At 36.3% G+C, this 20704-nt stretch overlaps 1 protein-coding gene across 5 annotated transcripts in view; it reads right to left on the bottom strand.

Moving 5' to 3' along the window:
* Positions 1 to 5251: 5251 nt before the first annotated feature.
* The window catches only part of dom (domino helicase), a 122915-nt gene continuing 107462 nt past the window's right edge, over positions 5252 to 20704 (bottom strand). For 4 of the 5 annotated variants that reach the window (XM_071590519.1, XM_071590518.1, XM_071590520.1 and 1 more), the window contains 4 exons: positions 15886 to 16092; positions 10010 to 10207; positions 8628 to 8856; positions 5252 to 6588 (listed from right to left, as the gene is read on the bottom strand). In XM_071590519.1, coding sequence (XP_071446620.1) covers positions 8665 to 8856; positions 10010 to 10207; positions 15886 to 16092 — 597 coding nt within the window. In that variant the 3' untranslated portion in view covers positions 5252 to 6588; positions 8628 to 8664. The remainder of the gene's footprint in view (positions 6589 to 8627; positions 8857 to 10009; positions 10208 to 15885; positions 16093 to 20704) is intronic. The other variant, XM_071590521.1, reaches the window with a different exon arrangement.

Here is a 20704-nt window from a genome sequence, read left to right as displayed (position 1 = left end):
TTGGACATGCGGACTTCTTCCTATACTCTCATTTTTTTTTATTATAAAACTACAAGGGCGCTCACAGTAGCTCGCTCCGAGAAGTCAAATATCAGTAATAGAATTATCAAAGTACTCGTAAGCGTATTAAATCAAAATACGTAATACTTTGACGAAAATAACGGAGTTTCAGTTTCAAATGTTTAAATACATCTCCATGCGTGTCATACTTCGTTTAACTTAATTTCGATCAACGACCCGCCCTTCCCTTAAGGATCGCATCCCTTACATCACCAAGGATTATCCTGCTCATTAAATGTGGTACACTCACCTAGGGGTCCTCACGACGTTGTAACGCTGTCCGCAGAGTTCGCATCGACTAGAATTCGTCCTGGAGAGCCAGCTCTGGAGGCAGGATCTGTGGACAGGACTGACAGATCCCCTGCAACCGCACGGAGACTTGCACAGCGTCTCTTGTAAGGTGTCGTCGCGACATATCCGGCACTCATCCGCGGTTTCGAAGGTTCCGCGAGATGGGGAGCGACCCACCTCCGGCGACAGCCGAGACGACGGGAGGACGAAGGCCGCAAATGGTGCCATGCGACGTCCCAGCGGCCCGAGACGAAGCGAAGGGCTGTCTTCGTTGGCCTCCGTAGCTCTGCCTGTGAGTCCGCTAACAGCCCGACGATGGAATGGGCCAGGGCAGAAGGTGGGACGGAACGCCCGCGGCAACTCAATGGTGCTGGCGAGTTTCGGGAAATGCGAAGGAAATAACGGACGCGGGATTTTAGTCGCCAAGGGAACGGCGGACTTCTCCTGTTGACGTCATTGTTGAGCCAACGAAACCCACTTGATCGACTACAATTGACGGGATTTATGAAAGATTCAAGTAATTTCAAGTGCGTACCTTTTAGAAAGTATCCTATTTTTTTATCTTCATAAAGGTTATAAAAAACGTTTTGACGAGTCGGCTATAAGCAGACCAGAAAAGTTAAGACCCTCTGAAGCGTAGCGGTGGGGGCTAATTCAAGCAGAAATCAAATGGGCATACTTTTTGAGCAACAAGAGGCGCAAGCGCAGTGAGATATTCGTATCTAGGAGAGGGTTAGCGAGAGAGGAAGAGGTTTTCGTTAGCTCTCTTAAAATCATCTTGAAAAAAAAGAGAATTTTCCAATTTCTCCAAGGCGTCCATTCTGCAGGCCTTGCGTCCCACGTTGACAGGGGTAGTGTCCGAATCCCGAAAGGGATTTTTTTCTGATTTTTTCAGCGGTATCCCGATCCTTACTTTGGGCGCAATGTGACGAGCACTGCAAGTGGAATAAGCCGTTCGTTGGATGGAACGTTGAATTCTCGATCCCTTGTCGTCTTCTCTTGAGAGTAAGATAATACTGACATCGGTTTCCTCTCACTCTTCTCCATTACCTGAACATCCAACCTCTACCATATTAGCCACCAATCCCCACCGGCGTAAATGATCTTATGATCTTAGCTATAGGTCACCTTCCCAAACTTCTATTGCACCGGAAAGGAGAATACCCTTGACCTCTCTCTTTACAAGTTTCTTCGCCATTGAATCAAAGAAGCAAGGTTTTTGGAAAAAGTAGTGTCTCAAGGAAGGCTGAATGGCATGGTCCGTAGTAGTAGTTACTAGGGAAGCGACCGGCACCTCAGGTCATTTACGCCAATAGTGATGGATTGGAAAGGAAGAAGGGTGGAAAGAAACCTGGCGTCCGCATTAGCCTACCCTTAACGAAAGGCGCAAAGGGATCTGCGGTTTAACATCCCATCCGGCGGACGTCGTACTCAAAGTGCTCTCCACAAAGCACCTCAATTAGGTATAGGGATACCTCTGAAAAAAAAGTGCTCCTCCAGAAGTCGAACCCGAGCAATCTGGGTGGGAGGCCAGTTAATTAGCCACTGCATCACCCCATCCCCACGTAATCCGTGGGCTCAGATTTTCTGAAAATCGGAAATTCAAAGGGCCTGTAAGTTCGATGACTGTATTCATGAAACAGCACACAATCGGCAGCAGTCTAGCTGCACGGGAAGGGCGTGATGCTGGAAGTCTACAACCACTCCAAAATGCACTTTAAACAATTTCATGCAACCTTCGCTACGATAACTAATATGTTTGAATGAGAACTGTAACACCAAGTCAATTTAACAGCTTTTATTAACACTCACCATCACCAACTTTATCCTGGTCGGTTATGTTTATGTCACATTATCAGAGTTTCCTATGTATATTTTCAGAAACGTGGTCATTGAGGAAAGGGGATAAACATAGATTGTGGAGGCCATTGAGATGAGGACCTGAAGAAGAATGGAAAATTTATTAGATAGAAATGAAAACAAATTGGAAGGTTTTAAACATGGTATGGAAACAGAGAAGGTTGTTGGGGGAAATTCGATGAAGGTAGGACAGTTGGATGCTGGAGATATTTATAGACAATGGGATGCTGAAGATGGTAATAGAGGGAACAACACTGAGCAGGCAAGACAGAGGGAGGAAATGAATTGACAATATGGATGGAATTATGAATAGTATAAAATATGCAGAACTTAATTATCAGTTATTGTAACATTTAATTTGGGGTGCAAGGATATTTTGAGTAAGATACTTTAGGCTTTAGGAGTACAGTAGCATGTGGCCCCAGGGTTCATCAAAAGCCAACCCTGAGCTACCACACTACAATTAATATAATAATTAAAGCATTTTGCATTACACAACAAAGATTAAGAATAAGGATTGTGATAATTTTTGCAAATGCATCCATATCCCTTTAAGAAGCATATACTCATTCATAGTATTCAGACAGAATTATGACAGAACTTTGATAGCTTCATTTGTTTACGATAATATCTTTTTTGGTTTGAACACAAGCTGTTGATGTATGGTCCCCAAAATTTGAGTGACTGTGAATTTTGCTTGTTTTAGTGCCCCTTTGAGTGTGGTATTCTTTCATTTAAAGCCATTAAAGTAACATTTACAAAAAATAATTGAACCGTGTATTCAGTGCATACATGAAGCTTTCATTACCTGTATATTATGATGTACCACTACATACTCATGAGCAGAGTAACAGACTTTCAAATCCCATGGTACTTTCATTTTGAATTTGCCAATAAATGGGATCAGTATTTCATTATATTGGTACCTGGTTATTCTTTACTAGTGATTATCTTATTGCTCAATTAAGAGCTATCAAAACCTTTTCAAAAGGAGAGCAATTTGGGCTCTGCAAGAAACTTGACCATTGGAACAAAACATTGCTCCAGAATGGAATGGATTCCCTAGTCATTACTCCACCTTTTTGAATCACCTGTCATGCTCCATGCTTATTTCAGCTCAGTTACTTGGTAGTTTGAGTAATTGTTTAGTAACTCCCCATCTTGAGTAATGGCAATAAATAATAATAATTAATGAGTACAAGTATCTTACTGATTTTCTAATGTCTTCCTTTATATAACTGTCAAGAGTCAATATGACCCAACCCATCGCAATCCTTGGTCACTCAGTTTTAATCATTTTACGTTCAAACTTAACAAAACATTTGTACCACATTAACGCTGCAATGACATTCAGTGTTTTTTTTATGTTTTGAAAAAACCCATACACTACATGACAATCCCAATATGGAAACAGCTTAACTGCATTTTTGCTGCTGAAAATGGTAGATTAAACCAATTTCATCAAAATCTTAGGTCTAGTTTTCAAGATAAAAGTTTAAATAAATATTAATTCATTTGAAACAATAGTATAATTTATTAAAAATTACGTACTTTTACATGAATTTGACTCAAAATTCATGCTAAATATTTTTTTAAATTCCGTTTGAATCTAACCTTAGCTAATTAAAACCCTCTTATTCTACCTTTTAATCCACTTTTAAGCAATCATGTATCAGTTTTTTGTAATTTTATAATACTTTTTATCAAAACAAAAATACAACAAAACTAAAAATGTAAATGTATTACACACAGATGTATATGACAAAGTAAACAAGGGGTAACTGGGGTTTAGATTTTACATGCATAATGCAGTCTTAGTATCAAAGGTGTGTGTTCAAGCATGAGGCAATGAAATTCTTTAACCAAAAACTCTCTAGGGTACTAAGTTTCATGAAAATCGATGGAGCTGTTTAGGAGAAAAAATGTATGTAAATACATTCATACATACAAAACTACAGCTCATATTAAAAAGTACACAAACCATAGCAATCAACCCAAAGGTTTATCCGATAGACAAGGGTAGAGGCCACTTAGTATTAGTAGTAGTTTTAGGGGAGGCAACCCACCGTGAGGTCATTTGCACTATTATGGTTATATGAAAAGGAGAAGGATGGAGAGAAACCCAGCGATGGCATGTACCTATTCAAATCAAAAAGGCACCAAGGGGTCTGTAGTTTAATATCCTATGTGACACATGGCACACTCACTTCAAGTGCTCTCCACAAAGCACTTCAAATAGGGATCTGGATACCACTGAAAAAGATCTGCCAACTCTAAGATTCAAATCCTGATGCCCCTGCTCACTTCAATCTATGTCATATATGGTGAGTAAAGGAGGACCAGTTCCTTTCTTTCCCACCTCTGGTTTCCCAGGAAGATGTCACACAAAATAAATCACACATAGCTTAGGTAAGGCCAACTATGTCCAGAGGCATCACCAGGAATCCAACCTAGGTTCACCAGTCAGTATCCCAGCACCCTATCCACTGGACTACCCAGTTAAGAAATATAAGTTTCCATTAATGAAGATCAATTCTTCATTTTCACTACAGAAAGCAAACTAATGGAATCCATGTCACATGCCCCACAAACCATTTTTGAACTAGTCTAAAAAAATATTCAATATTTGTTTTTATAAGTTCGTTTGGTAGTGATAATATAATTGAATATTATATTTATCATTTAACAGTGAATTCATTACCATGGCAGCATTTAGATTCACAGTAATAGGTTGAATATCTGCCTAACAGGCTAGCATATACTTCAACAATATTTATTTTGAATCCACATCAAATCTTATGCAAAATACCAGGTGGTATCAATGGAACTTTTTCCTTCATCTCTCTATCACATCCAATGTAGGGATAGGTCGGAAATGAAAGAGGGCTTTAAGAGACTCAACTCAACAAAATGCTTCACAAATTCCATGCAACATGGATGGCTATGTGATTAACAGATTGAGATAATAAAATCATATGAGACCCAAAAAAACCATAAAAATGGCACGTTAAACATTAATAAAACACTTTTGCTACTTGATTTCAATTTATTTTGTATTTTAAGATAATTTAAGTCCTTTGCTAGGAAAAGTATTCAAATCAGTAAGGATGTTTCTATTTTACAAAACAATTTTGACCAAGTTGTTTAAAGCCAATATTTTCCATAGAAATTTTTTACCAGAAGTAAGATGAATATAAGCACATTCATGAATGTCTATATCTTTACAACATTTTCCGTATTACAATATACTTTCTTTACATCAAAAAAGAAACATGATACATTCATGTTTCAACAATCAGGTACACCAAAAATAAAAAAATACCTTTACAAAAAAATGTGACAATTTCTACGTCTCCACCTAAACCCCACGCAATGGCATGAAGCTTCCTTCAACAAATTTTTGAGACCATGCGGTTCAAGAAGCGTAACACTTTGTTGAATATCTGCTTAGAGGAAGAGAAGAAATAATAAAATACATTTTTCACCAATGAATGTCATTGGCTTCACACGGGAATTAACTCCAGATAAAACATCTGAAGAGGCCTATAATTTCGTTCATTTCAGTTAAATACTTCCAATTGTCTACTGACCTAACAATTCACAGAAAATACTGCTCAGGAAGTTAAAGCTCTTTTTGTTCCGAAAATCTCGTTGATACACTCATTTAACCAAATACGCTATAAAAAACCACAAGCACACATTGCATGCAGTTAATGATTTCCAGCACCACGACAATATTGTTACTTCTTAACACTGTTAACTGGTTTAAAAGATTTAAAGAATGCATTAATTCTTTTTACGAGAGACCAACAAACAACATCATACGATTTCTGCACATTTTTAACAGCACACACTAATTACAGCATAGTGCTTTACATTTTAAAATTTATAATTCAAGTATTTGGCATTACGTAGCAAAGTTTATACATTATATATCCTCAGTTTTCCAAACTGATGTTGCCTGCTCGCTCTGCAAATAGTCTCACAAATAGTTTTAAAATCTGATTTACATCTTTCTTCCTTTAGGAAGTCTCAGATATTGGTGCACGTTCATTCAACAATGAAGCTTCACCTTGTCACTTTATGAAGCATTCGTTTTCCTGGCACTGTCACTTCACTGTCTTGGCATCACTGAATGAAAGAATTCACACCCAACAAAAGAGGATGTCCAGAATAATTCAACACCAGAGGTCCCACATCCCCTTATGTGAAAACTTTTTAAAACTTGATGCAACAAACACACACAGGCATGTTTCATCGCACTGAGTAGTCCCACCTCATTCAAGTGTTTTGTAGCTAGCAGACTACGTAATGCAAGTGAAATAGCTGCATGCATTATTTTTTTACGCATTATGGCCACCCAGAGGATTGAATAACCTGCAAAGAGCATCAAATTACTATTCAGAAAACATTTTCAAATTATATTTCAATTCATGCACATTCTTAAATCTAGTATTCATGTGAACTTGTGCTAAACATGCAACACAACATGATCTTGGAGTAGATTCAAAAATCAGAGTAGAGATGTCACTAGGGATGTCTCAATATATATAGTAGGCCACATCTAGACATTGCTGATAATCCCTATTTTTGGTCGTAAAAAGACACTCAAGTTACAATAATGACACGAAGAATAATCTAGAGGCAAAATTGGTAGAGCTTTTGTTTGACAGTTGTATAATTTGAGAATGACCCAAAATAGTTCCCCAAAGGAAATTTGTACACATGACAGCATTACAGCAATTGCTCTTCTGGGAAATATAGCATTTTAATTGCTTCAGTCAGCTTACTTATTGTTTTGTTTTTATTTTGACAACTACAGAACTTTCAAGTACTTAGTAACAACAAAAAGAGAGCAGAACTTTTCAGAGTGATTCTTTCTATCTGCAGCTTAAGTTCTAATCAACAAGATTGAACTAGCATGCGCACCACTAAGTGAATTGAATCGAGTGATTTTTTTCAGATTACCCAAAATTGCCCATCGCCCATACTAAATTGATTATTCCTTTTAATTATATAAAAGGACAAAAATTATTTCTTTCAAAGTTTATTTCTACTTAATAATTATTGCATTTGCTAAGTAGTTTCATTTGCACACATATACAGGTATGAATAGAATGAGCACAGAATTTTCAAGTCCTGAAAACATCATCATCATACACAAGAAAATTAAACTGCTCAAGATTTTTGAAAAGTAAAATGACATATTGTAAGCTTGTTTAACATAGTTACCAGTACAAATTAAACCACTGTAAGACTCAATTTATTAATGCACAGAATTTTGTAAGAAGAATTATAATATGTACAAGGTAAGCTATTTAGTACCAATTTATAAAGAATCAATATGGCAAACACTGAAGAAGTAAATACTCAAGAGGCATTATATATATTTAATTATATTGACTTAATGAAATTCTAATCTGCCATAGATTATCACCAACCAGTGATTGAAGAACAGTATTTTTTTATTCATAAATTGTCAACAGTTAAATTAATTTTACTTACATTATGACTACAACTTGTCACAAAAGGTCAATTATGATTTTACATTTTACTGGTTAGTACGTTGAGAATTATACATCCCTTCAAATAGGCACTTGTAAGAGCCCAATTATTGTATTTTGAACTGTCTCCGTTTTCTTGAATGAACTAATAACCATTAACGATAGCAGACTGAAGTTTCTTACAGAAATCCACTGAATTAAAGCACCTAATTGTACTTAAGAAAAAATATGTCAGGTGAGAATTATCATGATTAAAAATTGTGCACCTTAAATCAAATGGGAATATATTTCTAAACAGAAATTCAGATAAAATAATCACCACTAGCCTATTTCGCTCACACTACAACAGCCCTTCCTAAAACATAAGAGGGGTGGTCACTGCTTCATTAGAAAACAAAATTAATCATAAAAACTTACACTATCTTTTCCCTCTGTACAAATATCAACTTTCTTCATCAAATCTGTTCTCAATCAAATTAATTCTCTCTTCTTGTATTAATATTTCTTCATTCCACAGCTTGTACTTTTTGAGTGCTTTTCTTGGTCTTAAGTTAAATATCTCCTAAAACCTGCCCATTAATAGTGTACTGAGATCTTATGAGTTGGTGTGAATTGAACCATTCACAATATTTGGACCTAAATAGACCACACTTAGCAGTAAACTGCCCCCTTGACTTATTCCCCATATCCACCAACTACTATCTTTCCTTCATTACACCTTCCTTTGACTGAGATAGGCTCATCAACAAAATATTAAAAGCACTACATTATTTTTCTTCTAAGGTTTGTTTTTTGTGTGCCAGAGCATGTCTCTGCATGTACATGCAAGTCTCATAAGAGTATTCCAAGGTGACTGTCAACAATAATCTTAATATAGACTGTTAACATAAGAGTTTATTCTCAAAAGCTTACCTTTATAAAAGTGAGTAAAAATCTCATAACAAACATTTCACGGGGCATTTGATGACTGCTGCTGCTGGGACAGCTGAGCAGCTACTGATTGCTGCTGTTGCTGTTGAGCAACCATGGAAACAGTCGGTGAGTTTGTGGCTGTTTGAATACGCAGGGCAGTGCCAGAGCCTGACTGACGAACAGCAACTGAGACAGGTTGCTGCTGACTCTGTTGAAGAGCAGCCGTCACCTGTCAAATGAACACAAGCCTTCAGTATGCCCATAACTCACTCAACAATATTTGCTTTTGATTTGGGTCACAAAGTAAGTAAGAAGAAAACAAGGTATTAACTTTATTATGCAATAATGCATGATGTGATCATTTTAGGCAAACATTACTCTTGATCGATAACAAATAAAAACATTCAGAGCATTTTAAATTCAGAAGCCATTATGAAAAGTACCAACACAATAAAGGAAATCAAATTTAACAGCAATTCTACTACACTAAAGTTACTTAAGCCATTGATCATTTTGGATGATTGTTGAATGATTCCAGCCTATTGCCAATCACTCATAGTAATTCAGCTGACTCAACTAGGGCATATTTATCACAAAGTATTTAAGTATGTAACATGGAATACAAAATACTGGGTTTATTACACATATTTTATGAATACCTCTTATACAATGGCAGCTATCTAAATTAGTCCACCTATCCACCTTGTTCAGAGGGATCCACAACTATACATGATTGCCTTTTTTGTGTATTAAATAAGAATAATATATAATTAATTATAGTGTGATTCATTGCAGTCAAACATTAAAACATGAAATTAAGGACAGTATTGAAATATCAGTTTTTTAATCATCTATTATTGTGTCTATTATGTTACCATGTACATAATATGAATATATTGATATATTATACTCCTTTTCATAGCATATTATTTTATTTTCAGGAGCATAGTATTAAATTAAAACCACCGAAAGAAGTGTAAGCATATTTTAGGTATATTTCATAACAGTTAACAAGATGCAGTACAAGAAAGGGTTTATTTCCCCATAAAGGGATATTTTTAAATCGAAAGAACTTGTCAGTTCTTCTAACAAAGATTTGTTAAGAGAAACAATTTTAAGTGATATCTCCTTTGTCGATAGCATTTCAAAATTAAATTCTTACACATTCTAAACGGTATTTGGGATAATTAATTTTTAGATATTTAGAGTATGGACAGGGTGCCATGACAGGAAAATGCTAAACAACCTGTATGTATGTATATATTTCGAAGAATCACCCACAGCAGTGAATTCAAGTTTGCATTAAATCTAAACTTGCATTCTATCTCACAGCCAGATATTTTAACTATATGCCATAAAACCAAATTACTTAACGTTCTCACCTGAGAGATAATGGCCTGCTGTTGTGCAGCAGTCACTGTAGTGGGAGTTGAAACCTTGATTGTTCCAGCCCCTGAAGCTACCAATGCATTTGCAAGGGAAGTAGCAGTACATGCAACGCTCACTTGAGGCCTACCAGAGGCATCAAGAGACAGACTAGGTCCCAGCGTGGCAGTGCCTGGAGACCCTGCCGCCACCACCTTCAACAATACCAAAATGAAAATGTGGTATAAAGAAAGAAAAAGCAAAGATAAAAATTTTTATCACACAAGTGGGTACTTAAGGTCTTTTCACCTGAAAACATCAAAAGAAGCACTGTTCATATATGTTCATTATGGAAATTCAAATTTTACAACCTTAAAAATCAATCCCCACTCCAACTAATATTGGAGAAAATAATGGCATCATTTTCACAAACATAGCTCTCTTGCTTTAAAAATTTACTAAATTAAGTTTACATGAATTATACAAAAACAGCTTTCCTACCATTATTTGCTATTTGAGTTAGTAAATATGTGTAGCTCCACTCCATGGTCTTCAGTAGCTAATAAATAATAATAAGTTCACATAACAGGCTGAGAAGCCACAGAACAGACCCTTAATACATTCTGCAATATTATGCATGCATGAATAAACAAAAGTGCAGTGCAACTATTTGGTACATTAGGGCAAAGTAGCATTGGGCAATTTTGTAGTGGAAGGCATTAACACAAGCCCATTTGCCTTTCTCCATTCCATCACATTTAGTGAATTACAATCAGAGGATGTGACTTATTAAAAGTATAACGTTTCAATCTGTTTATCCTTTGTAAATCAGATTATTCAAACTCCAATTCATGATTAGATAATGTTGTAAAAACTGCTACTACATACACCACTAACATCTCTTATGTAGCAAGTAATTTTCTTCAAATTCGATAATACTAAACATGAAAAAGTAGGATATCGAAGGATGGGACAACAACATGCCATAGAGGCGCCTAGAGGGTGTGGCACTTAAATCTGGACTAACAAAACTTTTCTTAAAAAGCAAATTTATTTTTAAAAAATACAATAGAAAATGAAAATCCTTTTACATACAAGTAGTAGTAACTCTCAAGATTAACATTACTCAATTTAACCCCCTTCAGCTGCAATGACCCCCTCCAATCTTGTCCTGAATCAATCGCACACACTCTTTAAAACAGCGCTGCCCATATTCGCGAATGCTGCTACGATAGCGGTGCGTAGAGATGCGACATTAGGGTCTTACTGGTAACTCTTTAGACTACACTCCAAACATAATAGTCGAGTGGGTTCAAGTCTGGGCTATTCGGGGGCCAGAACTCCTTTGACCAGAACATGTCAATGTTATCTGAGAGCCAGTTTTGGACTAAATGACTCGTATGAGCTGGTACACTGTCCTGTTGAAAGATGTATTGTCTCCCCAAAGTCGCAATTACGATCCACTGTTTCACGACATTCCTAAAAATTTGCAGATAGACTTCTTTTGCGATAGTTTGTCATTTCCAAATAAATTTGGCGGCATAACATCACCCTCACTGGACACACCACCTCGGACGTGAATACTAGCTGGAAATATTGTTCGAGCAACAATCGGGATGTTCTCGGGGTCGTGGGCGAGCCAGCGATCATTTCTCCAGTTGAACTTCGCGTCAATGGTGAAATTTTTTCATCACAAAAGAATCTGATTCGCCCTGCAGCTTCATTTTTTACAGAACACAAAAGCAGGTTGAAGCGAGCAATCCGCTTGGTTCTGGCAGCCTCAGACAGCATCTGTCGCACCTTTATAGTGTGAGACTTGCATCGTAGGCCCTCCTCTGCCATCTGACGCATTGTTTGCTTGCTAACATTCAATTCTATCGGCAATTTCCTCAGTGATCCCCCTGGGTCCTCTGAAATCAGCGCCTAAGCTAAGCCTTCTCAACAACTGCCACAGTTCATGTCACATGTTTCCTCGAATGAGGTTTCCTCGCCGGGTTAGCCAGATCTCCCTAGACTTCTCTGAAGCATTATACTTAGCCACAATATCATAAACAGTTGATCTGGGGTACCCAAGGAATCGAACTATTTCACTGGGCAAATGCCTAGTGCAAACACTTTCAATAATGACAGCTCTTTCAATGTACTATGAATGTGTACGCAACATCTCAGCCATTTTGAGGTTATGACTGTTTACTAGATGCCTTTGGCTTTCAAGAACGCCAATCACGACATCCAGTGGAACTACGATATGGCGGGAAATTCAAATTGAAATTTGTCCAGATTTAAGTGCCGCATCCTGGGTAGCGGGACATTTATTCTGCATGGTTTCTTTTCTTCAAATTGAACAATATCAATGGTCCATTAATCTCAAAAGACATAGTGCCTAAAATATAAATATATGAAGATTGTTAACACTGTAGTTACACTGGTAACCAAGTATATGAACAAGGCAAAAGAAAATCAATTCTAAAAAAAGAGGCAATAATTAAATTGTACTGAAATTCAAATTATATGGATATTTTCCTGAATTTCATTTCATTTTCTTCATTAGTCACTATCTGAGCACCTCTGAATATTGACAGTACTTACAAACTTCTGTTAAATTTCTGGAATTGGTCAATTTTAAGGGACACTTATTTGTGGCCTGAAGTATACCATTAGCAATGTTCCTTTTTCCTTTCTCTTCTTTCCTAACTGCTGTCACTTTCTTCGGAATGGCCACAGCATAAAAGTTTTAATTATGACCAACAACATTACAGTCCACTGTTTCCTTGTATTTTATTTAATTTTTTTAAGCCTCATTATGAGCAGGCACAGTATATGCATCTTAAAGTCAGGACAAATAAATGCTCTTTCCAACAATGCTAGATTTTCCTGACTATTCACCTTATTCATTACATCACTAGTTTCACTTTCCCAGGGTTACCATAGGGTGCCCCTTAAGTTCGGGGTCGATTATCTTTTTTACAATAACAGTAGTGTGTGAAATACTTGTGAGGTGATTCAAAGCAACACAGCTTGAGTAATTGGGGTGCAATACATTGAGTCCTGGATTGGTTAGGCCCTGACACGACCATGCATGAACTTACGTGAAGTCTGCCACATGCAATCAAGCTGGTGAAAGACACTTGCAATAAATGGCAGCATAGCTGATTAACTCTGTCATCATATTTCCCATGAGGATATACAACAACAGAACATTTTATGCAGTCATGCAGAATGTACCATATGTTTGTAAGTTTCCACACAGTTATATAAAAATTTGAACAAATTTAAAGTTGAAAAGCATACACTTAACAACCACACCAGAGAAAGTTACCTACCTGCACTTCAATTGCCATTACAACAACAATGTCACTTTTACAACCCTGCCAGGTCTACACTTAGGTGGCAACAACTTTAGGAATCCTAATTTTTTAAGTAGCTTGTATTTAAGGCACACCACCACTTATAAAAATTCACCACTACATATCTTCACGATATTCGAGCACCTTATAAACAAGTTTGAAGGAAGAACCATGTGTTTTTTTCTCAAAAACTTGGAAAACCCCAGCTAGAAGTCTAGCAGTTTAACTATGCATGAACGCATTCAAAACAACAGGTTTAAGCCCCTTCATTTTCTATCCCATAATCCATTAAGAACACATCTTCCACGATCTTGAGCATTTCTAAGCTTGCATGTGATCAACTATATTTTTCATTACCATTGATGTCATTAGTAACAAAAGCACTTACGCAGTCAACTGACCACTGAGCAGGCAGCATCTAACAGTTATTCCAACTGTCTTTTGTCTCACATCAATCATTATTATTTTTTATAAGGGCTCCCCTCTGCTTTTGAATACTTTCATTTGTACACAAAATGGCCACATTTTTTTAAGATGAGTGCAGAAATACCCCGAAATGAAACTTAATGGCAGCCAAAAACAATGATTTCTGAAAATGATCCATAGATGTATAAACAGAAATACCTTGTTAAAAACTGGCTAAGAGTAGCAGACTAGTAACGGGGTGTCAAAATATACAAGGTGAATTCTGATATTTTGATAAAAGAACTATTTTCCATACATGAAAGTTGTGCCATCTTTCAGAGGCACCAACACCATTTTCCTAATTATAGTTAAAATAGAGTTGTCATTTAAAAGCCTCCAAGGCACTTGTTAGGAAACTATCACATGAGCTATTAAACACGCTATAATCTTGACTAATAGATGGTCAAAGGCTAACCAGTCACAGAAAAGTGAGTTCTAATTATTGAATTGCACTTAATATTATTACACATTCAAGAAAGTTTGGCAGTAGGTCCTCTATGAGAACCATCAAAGTCATTTTCAATCGACATGGCAGGGATTATGATTTCTTGAGAGAAATCAGTTGAAAAATATTAGTGTACACAGGGATTCAGACCATCTATCCTTCCACTACTTTCCTAATAGGCAATTAAATACAGCAATCTTGACTTAAACTTCTCCTCGACTCGAAATGGTACTTACTACATATCCCTGCCTGCCTTTTTGTTGTTGAGCTTTTCTTTTGACAAGTTTGTTAATGGTTGTGGGGATTTGGCTTCATCTAAGCCTCTTTACCTTTGAAGCATGAAAATATTATGCATTGAATCCAACAAGTCTTGCCTTGAAGGCTTTGAGGGCATTCTGTTAACCGTCATTTAAACAAATTTGGTCCTGGTGCCCCTCAAAGACAGCACCACTCTAAGATTGGGTAACTAAAAATTGCCTTTTAATCTCTTTCCCATCAATATATTACATTTTTCTTTGCAGACATCTGCTCCCCAATAATAGTTTCCAACACATAACTAGTTTTTGACAAGGTTTTTTGTCATTAGTTTTGACAAGGCTAACTCATCAGTGAATCATTTTCAGTAACAATAGCTAACTGCAGGCCTACAATTTCATTCCACAGTATTTTTGCATGTATTGAGCATCTAGGGAAAATCTAATGTGCCCATTTTGATCCATTTTATTCACAAATAAAATCATGGCTAAAAACAAACTTTTCAACAATAATAATTATGCGTGAGAGTACAAGACATGCTGAATTGAGTTCACTCCCAACTTCCCAAGAGATTTCTGGCAACTCACTCATGTTCATAGTGATAACTGTGGTAGGAATCAGCTAACAAGGTAAAAAAATGAACTCTCTATAGAGTTTCAGTACTCTGTAGAACTACATGCATAATTTAAATGACTTTGTTATATCTATTTCAACTGTGATTCAATATGCAATTTGCTAGGTTTTAACTATTCAATATTTATGATGGCAACCTTTCTAGTGCACACATATTATCAAATCCAAATGACATATGAAAGACAAGCACCACTACTACTGGCTGGCAGTGAAAGTAAAGGCAAAAGACTTGAGTGGGACAACCTATGCTTTACATGCTTTCAGGAAAACATGGGATTGGACCATAAATACAAAATGAACAGATAACAATGCTGCCCATTAAATCTCTTGAAACATAGCAGCTTATCAATTTCAAAAAAAAACAAACTTATTCCAGTCAATGCAACAGAAGTTGGGAGGCCCAAAGTAAAAATACCAAACATAAAAGATACAGAGTTCAGCACGTGCACGGCTACACATTAAATAAAATCAGAAACATCAAATTACTGCACAGAGTTCTGGTCAATTCACATAAATAACAACTTAAGTTTATCAGCTCCACGTTCAGTATCTAAAATCATAAACAATAGTCCAGGAGAGTAGAAATGATACACACCATAAACATAATGACCAAAACATAATTCTAATTAAAGGTAAAACTCCTCAGATGTAAACAATTAAGTATTTAAGATAAGATTATACAACCGAATTATTTCACATTTTTAATCAAACCATTTACATCAAAATATATTTCCTTCCCCCACCTCACCTGGATTGTCTGTTTAAGTGAGGCCTGTCCTGTTGTCATAGGGATGACTCTAGTTTGAATAGACTGCTGATTGCCAGCATGGAGGGTAGCCGCAACTGCAGGACTCAGCTGACCACCAACCCCAGCACTTTGTCCTTTTGCAGCTGCTGCAGCTAGTACAGCGTGAGAATGAATGGCTTGTGACCCTAATGTCTGTCCACTCGCAACCTAGCACCAACAGTTAAAGATGAAAAAGTAAACACTTATCTTTGCTGAACATAAGACCACACAACCAAGAGTTCATATGCGAACATCAAAATGAGGACATTGGCCAAAAAATAACTTGTACTAGTAAATGTGCTTCATCCAAAAAAGATTAAATAGCTTCAAAAAATCTGCATTCAAACATATACTAGCATCCTCAACCTGGCTCCAGTTGTGTTATTTCTTTGTTCGCAATGAACTCTTCACTTCCTATCAAAGCCTATTCTTACATTCACTTGTTCTAAATTTTCACTGGATGATATCTGGAGTTGAGATGGGCAACCACCAAGGGACAAATGTATCAGACATCAATTGGATCCTTGTTGTTGAAAAATGTTACCATATTGGCATAGTGAACATGCTGTATATTTTTGTCAGAATTAAGATGTATTAATCCGCTTATCTTTACAACAACATACTGTTTTGATGAATTCCAACTTGGTCTTTCTGGTACACATTAAAAGTGGATTTCCTGGTTCCAGAATTACTAAATCACATCATTATGCATCTTATGCCATTGAATAATAACTTTCTTCAAAAATATGCATTGTGTCACAACTTGAATAAAACCCTCCTCTTGAAGAATATTCCTGCGAAATTGGATGAATTTCAAACTTGATTGCTGCACACCACTGTTTTCACTTCTGAAGTACTTTGTGAATATTTTGTATTTGATGATAAGTCAGGAACTAGCCTGGTAAAAACCAACAAAACAAGAAATTAAATATTTAATATGAATTTCATTGGAGAACAGTGTACTAGAAAATTCAAATGCCTTTCAAAATTGCAAATGAACTAAACTCATCACTTCACTTTCACTTTATTTACTTTCCATCCAAATACACTAAAAATCACAATTCCACTCAGGGATTCACATTGATTTTCTCCAATGCATTTTTTTCACTTTTCACTATTCAACGCCCCAGCCCAGATGGGTACTGGGCTGCATGCTGTTTCATCCATTTCTTGAGTGGTGCTACTGCTGCCTTCTCAAGTTTGTTCCTCTTAGACTTCACTCAAGTAGACTCACAAAGAACAAAATAGCCTTTAATTGGAGTGGTTATGTTATCTAAACATCATCTCTGCTTCACAAATCTTCAATTCAATGATGCTTCAAACTATATTTTGGCAAGAAATACAGACTATTGATGTGCTGTAGTATCAAAGCACCACTACCGTATCATATCCTTAGCCACTAGACAATTTTAATAAATTATAAGACTTTGATATTATAGGCCAAGATATGTATAATTATTGATTCACATGACCTGGTAAAGACAATGTTACAGTGCTGTTCACCTATGAAATTTGTATCCATCTTCAATTGGTTACCAAAACTGAAATTACCAACAATTAGCCTAACTTTTCTTAAGCTGTGACAGTCTCTTGCAGCATGGCCATCATCAAAAATGATCAGTCATAGTTGAAATAAAAGAATCCTTATATAGAAATATAATATCCTTTGCGATGAACATAACAGCCATTCTCCAACAGTTTAAATAAAATGCCATCTTCATTATTTACTCTTTAACAATCATTCTCTTACAATTGCAGAGGTCTACTTTCATCTCCTTTCTTTGTCGAAAATATGTATTCCATTCTATTTTCCTTCATTCCTAGTCGTCCTTGTCATTCCAATGAATAGCACTACATTGATAATATATCTCTTCATATCATCCTTTCAGTACAGATATTCATTTTCACAGATATAACAATAATAGCCTCCTTTGCCTTTCCCTCATAACAGCTTAAATGTTTTCTCTACAATAAGCTTTAAAAAAATTATTACAACTGACTTCAAGACCATTCCATTTCACAATCCATTCCAGCCCATCCTGAATGCTGGAAATCCATCAAATCAACCACTACCAGTTGGTAGTCATGTTCTTCAAATATTCATAACCATTATCAAAACTTCATCCTTGGATAATAACAAGGCTACAAACTTTTTGCACTAGCAAAGAATGAATCTTTACTTTCACTTCTGTATTCATCATCGTTTGGTATTATTACAACGATATTATAAATGATGAAAATAGCAAAAATATTAAAGATGAATAGTTCAAAAGGATCACATTTCAAAAGGTGCAACTGATTATAGACTTGAAATTTGACGCACTATTTCAGTTATCATCAACTTGGTTTCCATACTATAGATTAAGGTTAACTTATTTTAACCCCACAAATACTTCATATCATGATTTACACTCACTGGAACAACAATGACGCACAATAACCCTATATATAATATATGTACAAGGTGTGTCCAAAAGCTATAAGCTATCCTACATGCATTTACATCTCTGCATTGGTGCTATTCTTCGTCATCAGGGCCATGGCATGCTTCGAAGTAGTCCCCATTTGATTGAACCACACGCTCCCAGCAGTACTTACACATCTTAAAGCAGTCCTCAATCACAGATTTTGGAATAGACTTCAGCTCACGTATCGCATTACTCTGAATCATCGAACTGCTTCCCTTTGAGTACCATTTTCAATTTTGGGAACATCCAAAAGCCGCAGGGAGCTATGCCAGGACTGTACGGAGGCTGGCAAAGCTGCACAATCTTGTGTTATGCCAAAAATTGCTGCACAAGGTTTGATGAATGCGCTGGCGCGTTATCATAGTGCAGAAGCCAAACACCGCTTGACCAGTGACACTTCTCACGGCATCAAGCAATCTTTTCAGAACTTCAACGTAATATTCTTTGTTGATCGCCTGATCTCATAGAGCAAATTCGTAGTGCACAACACCCTCACAACAAAAAAATAAGCATTGATTTGACATGGCTCAGACTTTGACATGCTTTTTCTGGCTGTGGCTTGTCTGGATGCTTCCACTGTGAACACTGTTGTTTAGTTTGAGGATTATAGCCATACACCCATGATTCATCACCAGTAATAACCTTCTTAAGGACATTTTCATCATCACTGACCATTTCTAAGTTGTCCAGAGCAATTTCAGAGCGAAGGTCTCCCTGCTTGGTCATGAGCAATTTCCGAAGGAATTTTGCAAGCACGCGAGTCATTCCTGAATTCTAATTCAAAATTTCACAAAGAGTAGTTTTCCGTATTCTGAGATCATTTTCTAGTTCAAGAACAGTCAAACAGTTTTCCGTATTCTGAGATCATTTTCTAGTTCACGAACAGTGAAACAACAATCACCTTCAATCGCAAGCCGCACACGCTCAATGTTTTCCGGTGTTGTGGTCAGCCAAGGTCGGCTAGAACAAGGGTCACTGTCAACAGATGTGCGGACATTTTTAAACCACCTATACCATTCCTTAATCTATGTTATGCCCATACTTTCATCCCCATTGGCCCTTTATATCATCTCAATCATCTCCGTACAACTCTTACCGAGATTGAAGCAACTCTTGATGCAAATTCATTGATCTGTTCTTTTCGTCATTTTCAACTGTAAACAAAAGCGACGAACGGAAAACACATGTTGGACACAAACACACACTGTGCACGACCCAAGGCCTTCAGGAAGTTCGTGAGGGACTACTGGTTATGCTCATATCCTGCAGAGACAGCACAAGCTCTCTGGCGCGAAGATATGAATGCAGGTCAGTTCTTTTTTGGACACACCTCGTATACATAATTATCTTTAAATAAATCTTAGGCATTATTTAATTTTTGGCATGGAACGCATCATTGCATTCAACAATAATTTATCAGTGAAAAATTGTGTACCAGTAAGTGTTTCACAAGTAAGATTCTGGAACTAATTTTCGGTAAGTCAGATTCTACTGCAAAGAAAAAATTAGGAATACTGAAAACCCTCACTAATTCAGATGACATAGGGCCAGATTTGGCATAATCCACAATTTGAATTATGAGAAATGTAAATTGTAATTTGACAAATATAACCCCATTAAATATTTTTCAGCAATAATCTTGTGTGCACTTAACGACCAATGACTTGAACATGTGGTGGACAGGAAGACTCAAGCATAAAAACATCTTATGCAAAGTAGACAAATTCCAGTTTGGATAAAACACATCACATAATGTCCTAAAAATTAGCTAAGTTATTCTTAATTAACTACAATCAACAATTATGTGTCATTAGCTACTTAAATAATGACATTATCCCATATATTTGATTTATTTACATTCAGCAAATGAATGAATCAGATTTTTATTTAATAAATATAAGTTTAATTTCAGCGAATTGGACTAATTTTGCTTTGTAAACTTAAGGAATGTTTAGATGATGTTCAGTCCACTCTGACCTTTGACACACTTGAATAATACTATCCAAAGAGGAAATATATGTGTATAACTCACTCATCCTGCTGAAATATTTAATTAATTTAATTATTACAGCTGATATTTTTGTTGTAACAAACACTATAGCTAATGGAAATTGTTTTCCACTACATTTCATTTAAGGAATCTTCTTAAAAATGAATTTAACAAAGTTCACAGTTGCTAACAAATAACTCTTAAGAGGGCATTTCCTTTCGTTCTCACGATCATTATGGTGAAAATGAATCATTTACAACTTCATGTGGTTATGAGTTGAAATAATATTCACATTAACACTAAACTCATGTCATGATTATTC

The sequence above is a fragment of the Hetaerina americana genome, unplaced genomic scaffold (assembly GCF_022747635.1).
Source record: "Hetaerina americana unplaced genomic scaffold, ioHetAmer1.1.p SCAF_4, whole genome shotgun sequence".
Lineage (NCBI taxonomy): Eukaryota > Metazoa > Arthropoda > Insecta > Odonata > Calopterygidae > Hetaerina > Hetaerina americana.
This window is presented reverse-complemented; position numbering and strand designations above follow the sequence as displayed.